Genomic DNA, 6,000 nt, shown 5'->3' with positions numbered 1-6,000 from the left:
GAACTGCACTCGTATGTACCTATTTAAAATTTTAGGAAGCAAATTCCACGCCTCCATTAATTAGGTAGTTAGGTACTGGATATTGGGGCACCTATAAACACATTTATAAAGTGGTAGCCTAGTTAACTTGAAGGAGAACTTTAGCCTTAGCAACTAAAACTCTCTATCAAACCTCTTTAAACTATCAATAGGTCGCACAGATTGAAACGTTCACAATTTTTTTCTGTGCTACCAATCTATTAGGACGGGAGGTTTGGCTACGAATCTACGAACTGAATACATAGGAATCAAGTATTATACAGCGTTTTAATAACAAGAAATATCATCCTCATCCCAGCAATTAAAATCTGAGAGAAAGTTCACAGGACTAAAATTACCAATGCAGTTATTTCAATACCAGACATAATAAATAATACTGAGAAAGCAAAGACCGCAAAACAAGGCAATAATTTCTGCATAATCTTAGGCAAAGTTGTCCTGAACCTTAACTTACTTCCCGGCTCAACGTGTAGATTTGTAGAAGTTAGTGCTAGATAGACAAGTATAGGCTCTTTACCACCGATGTTCACTATGGTTTGCTATTTAACTATTTTATGACAAAATAGTGGCCTGGTACCTTTCACACCAATCTGAGGGAGAGAAACAAATTAACAAAATGAAAAATGGTAACTATACCTAGGTATATAGTTGGTAACTTCTAGTAAACAATGGTGATAAAAGGTGTCGGTACTTGTAACTAGCGATAATCAATAATATAGATGTTTGGATCAAATTCAAACATAATTCTGATTTTTACCAACAATATTCAAGACCGGAATGTTTGGTTTTTGTACAACTTTATACAGAACATTGACATAATCATTAACACGATTTCTCATCTAAAATACCTCTCGTCATACGCGTACGAAGGCTTTGTCTTTGGATTGAATAGAGAGCTGTGTGATTTCTTAGGCACCGGTCGGATGGGTCTCTGATACCGGGATACCTCTTCGGATTCCAGTGAATCTTCATCATAGTTATTTGCCGCAGGATCAAATTTAGCCCCGGAGAAATGAGCTACCGCGGGATCCTTGTTGTAATAGATAGGGAATGGTTTGAATAGACCCGCGGCTCCTGAAGGAGGGGCTGGTGCTCCTGGGGATTTTGGTTTGGAGCGACCCAGACCAAGGGCAAGCTCTTGTTGCTCTCGAATCGTTCTGTCTGCGTATTCCTGCTGAAGTCTCATTTGTTCCATAGGGTCTAAGGGAGGGGGTCTGGTGGGCGCTTCGGCGACTCTGAAAAAATAGTGTAAGAAAGATGTTCGGAATTTTATTGCAACTTTTCAAACGTTTAGCTTATGGTCTAATCCTTGAGAATAGCCAGTAAGTAGGTAGTTCCATTTACAAAATGAGAGGTACATATGGGGTACTTGGGTAGGTACTTTTCGTAATCAATTAGGCTGTAGGTACAAGGAAAAAGAAATTTCTTTTGACTGCATAATAAAAGAAAGTCTTTTTCTTCTTCGTCATTATAAAAGAGAGTAAAAATTTAAAATGGTATATGCCAAATGATATGAAGTTAAGGACCTTTAGCTGCTGAGCTATTTGATATTAATTTGATTCGATCACCAATGATCTAGTAATTTTAAAATCTTTCTTTTCGAGTTTGTCCTAGGACTCCTAGGTAGTAGGTAGTAGGTCCATGTCAAATTAATGCGTATTGTGATTCATTGTAACAGAGTAGGTAGGTAATGTTGTTATTGCTTTAGCTTTCGCCGAACGGCAATAGCAGAATAAAGAAAAGATGTCTTTTTGTATCAGCCATACACCGGGGTGATGAGTGGGAATCCAAGGGACCGACAATTTTTTCCCACTTATCCAGGTTTCCCAGTTAAAAAAGTGTCCTTCTTAGAGAGGTTGCCATGAAAGGGCCACAATTTTTTTCCCAGTTATCCAGGTTTCCCATTTAGACGAGTCCCACTTAGACTCTTAGACAGGTTCGACTGTAGTATATGCCAAATGGTATGAAGTTAAGACCTTTAGCTGCTGAGCTATTTGTTATTAATTTGATTTGATCACCAATGATCTATTAATTTTAAAAGCTTTCTTTTCGAGTTTGTCCTAGGACTCCTAGGTAGTAGGTAGTAGGTCTTTGTCAAATTAATGCGTATTGTGATTCATTGTAACAGAGTAGGTAGGTAATGTTGTTGTTGCTTTAGCTTTCGCCGAACGGTAAGAGCAGAATAAAGAAAAGATGTCTTTTTGTATCTGCTATACACCGGGGTAATAGTCTCTAGCCATGTTTAATTGGCTCGTCCTGAACCATCGTGAGGACTTGTGCTTATTCTTTAAAAGCAGAGACCATGTTAAATTGGCTGGCTCGTCCTGAACCGCAGTCAACCATTGTGAGGACTTGTACTTGGTCTTTTAAAAGCAGAGAGAACCCTTTGAGGAGCTGCCAGCTAGCTAGGCTGGTTAGGGTTAGCTGTTCTCCTCCCTGTTTATAGTCCCACAGCCAGACGCTAGTCTACTCTCTGCTTAACGTCCCCTAACCAGACAACAGAGTAGGTAATACTCAAGGTTAGTGCTTCTCAAACTGTGTGCTGCGGCACTCTAGTGTGCCGCGAAATTTGTTTGTTTGTTTTTTTGTTTTTGTTTTTGTTTTTTTTTTAACAAGAAAAAAAAATATCTCAAAACTGATGAGATAAAGTGTGCAGCGGAAAGTCTTGAGAAGTGTACCGCGGTGGTGACAACTTTGAGAAGCACTGCTCTGTGTACTTCATTTAACTCTTAGGTGAACTGTGTTACTACAAAATAGATATTAGATAATTGCTAAACTAAAATAATAATAATAAATAAAATTGGAAAATTGCACTTACCCATCGAGAAAATGAACGAAGTTTGCAAACCGTTAAACTTTGATAACATGATGTCTAATTTGAATCTTACGGATCAACAAACTGATAACGAATGATAACAAGTGAATAGAATGGATGCTGAGTGTTTTGATCTGCCAATATATTCTTATCTTGCATAAGATCTCTTCTCTCCCTTTGCTCAACTCTTTAGTCCTGAGAAATTCTTAATAGTTCGATACCACTCGCCTGGTATAGAATTTTATTAGTTAGTTGGACCACAAAATAATAGAGCTCCAAGGGTTAGGTTGATAGTCAAATTCTCAACTTTTTTTGTTGATACTTTACCTAATTTAGTCAAATCATGGCATTACTTCAAGACCTCAACCCAATAAGGATAAAATTTCATGCCTCTCAGAGATTCAAATTAGCACCCTTCAGCTTACCAGGCGAGTGCCTTAACCAGCAGCACATTCCCAAAAAGGTATGGTGTTATAGTTGCGATCTGCGAGTGAATCAAATTAAGAAGGAATTGAAGCAGAAACCAAAAATAGGTAACAGCCCCTTCACACTGCACGAAACGATTTTTTCCTTACGATTTTTTTTTGTGAGGTGTCCTCGAGGTGTACCTATATCTACAAATGAAATTTATGAGTGTGTTCACATTGCCAACGAAGAAAAATTCAGAAAAACTGTAACTTCGGACGAAGAAAAATTCGTGCAGTGTGAACATAAGTGCCACGTTCGCTCCTTTGCTTTGTAGGTATAGATATTTGCCGAGTCCTGTGCAAGTGCTCTGAAGCCGCGAGCAGATGTGTATTAACGTGCTGGGGTGCGCAGAGTGCGCAAGCAGGAAGCGGTCAAGTCCAGATGAGGGTTCTCAAATTTCCCAATTTCCATCACGTCAGGGTCACCAATGTAGAGTTTCCCTGACTGGTCATCTTAGACTTCTGTGGCCTAAAAGTGATAACGCAATTTTAAAGGGAAAACTCAGCAAAGCGAAGAGCTATTGCTCTCAAATTTATTTGGAACCAGACTGACATAAATTATATTATCTGGCCAGCGCGCTACACCTACACAAAATGTCCATTTTAGGGCAAACAGCCCTAAAAGATGGGTTAAGTTTTTACGAACCTTTAATCGGTCATCAGATTGACTCCTGTATAACTTTGGACTGTAAGAGGTTCTGCTTCTTGAATGAATCCAATGTGTGATATAGGTATTATATCATATGTAGGTGGGTATTTATATTAAATAGCTTGTTATCCATACAAGAATATCATAACAGGTGCATTGTTATATTAACAAGCGTTCATTATTCATATCATATGATAATTAGAACATGATTGAAAATTAAACTAATATGTGTATAGGGACATTCACTCAAGTATACTGGCCAACTAGATAGGCGATATTATTTACATGCTAAGGGCACTCACTCACTCCATGTACGTACGAGTAAGCTCTTTTTACTATTCAATTGGGCGTTAGAATTTATATTGTATATCTTGTGGCCGGGTCTACAAGCAGTATTTAAACTTAACTCTCGTATTAAGCAATCTCATTTCCAAATATTCCAAAAGTTAAACTTAGACCGAGTTTCAACTCAGCTTGTTATATATCGCATGAGTATCGATGAGGCACACAGTAGATGGTGAGCCTCAAACTTTTCCTGACTTCCAGAATCCACCACCAGGCTTCAATCTACCAAGGAAAACCTGGGTCACCCTGAATCGTATCCGAACAAACTTCGGTGTCTGTGCAGATCTTATGCATAAGTGGGGAAAGTCTGACTCTCCTGCTTGTGATTCTGGAGCTGAACGTCAAACAATACATCATATTGTTGAGGAGCATAGAACAAACCCGATTCTACCCTAAAACCAAATATCTTGTTACTAAGTATACTTAGTTATACACATGAGTAGACGACGGTAGAGCTACATCAGAATAGAATATTTAGGTACGTAGATTCCATAGGTTTCCGAGTCCCAAAGAAGTAGGTAAAGTTCAACATCTGATGTCAATGAAGATAAATTCACCTAAAATTCCATCTCGATATCCGACTCTGATTTACTGTTCTTTTGTTCTTTTCAATACTGTTTTTCTTTTTCCATTGTTCATGTTCAACTTTCTTATATATTATGATGTTAAAATATACGTTCATACGATTAATAATAATAATCGGTCACACTCAAGCCACCTACAGCTTTCTCTTTAGAAGAACTCCTCCACCATCTTGCCGCTGTGGCGATCCTCTTACCGTCCTCCACATCCTGTCCTGTCACCTGCAAGCTAACATCCGCGCCTCCCTACCTACACCTGACAGTCCGGAGAGTGTTGACTCCCTGATCAGTTATAATCTCAAAGCTTTGATGTTGTACAACAAGATCTAATCCACCTGAGGAGTCGGCGCGAGCGACCTAGTAGATAGAGTCAACGCGCCTTACAAAAATCGATGTTGACATCGATGTTTTTGTTCCGATGTATCGATGTTTTCAAAACATCGATGTCGATGTCCCAACCCTATTTTAAGCAGCCCATCTAGAAGTGGGTTAGAATTAGTATGAGTGAGTGAGTCAGTGAGTGAGTCAGTTACACAAGGGGCTGTATATATTTAGGATAATGCCTCAAGCACTAATACCGCCCCTTAGTTGGAATATTTTGTATTTTTTTTTTTTTTTCTTATTTTATAATGGTTCTTAAAGGAATTTTTCTTTTGACCCCATCGGGTGTTCTTAGTCCCAGTGAGGTCTACACGTCTGCAATAGAACTGAGTTAGGATATCCAGAGAGAAAAATGTCATTTTTAAAATATCTACCTTCCTATAAGAGTTGTAAAGTTAACGAAATGAACGTTACATTCCATCCCCTTGTTTCTCATTCGTAAAACACTCTGTTCTTGTAAAATGGAATACTTTTCCCAACAACACAATGCTATAATCCATCATTGTTCTTGTCACGATATTCCTTTGTTATCTTACGATTATCTAACTTGAAGCATTTTCTCCTCTGAAGAAGTTATTTACTAGCATAGTTTTCCATTTGGGCGTGGCAGGTAAATTTAATTTTCTAAATAGGTAGCAACGGATGAATGAGTGAGGAAAAAACAAAAATAGAATCTCATTTAACTTTATCTACATGAACATGATTATTATGTACATATTATTT

The 6,000-nt window shown here is 38.2% G+C and overlaps 1 protein-coding gene across 1 annotated transcript in view; it reads right to left on the bottom strand.

Moving 5' to 3' along the window:
* Positions 1-600: 600 nt before the first annotated feature.
* LOC103506650 overlaps positions 601-6,000 on the bottom strand; it is a 41,226-nt gene continuing 35,826 nt past the window's right edge. The window contains exon 9 of the mRNA XM_008471046.2: positions 601-1,274. Coding sequence (XP_008469268.2) covers positions 875-1,274 — 400 coding nt within the window. The 3' untranslated portion in view covers positions 601-874. The remainder of the gene's footprint in view (positions 1,275-6,000) is intronic.

The sequence above is a fragment of the Diaphorina citri genome, unplaced genomic scaffold, assembly GCF_000475195.1.
Source record: "Diaphorina citri unplaced genomic scaffold, Diaci psyllid genome assembly version 1.1 scaffold252, whole genome shotgun sequence".
NCBI lineage: Eukaryota > Metazoa > Arthropoda > Insecta > Hemiptera > Psyllidae > Diaphorina > Diaphorina citri.
Note: the sequence above shows the minus strand (reverse complement) of the source record. Positions and strands in the feature narration are given on the sequence as shown.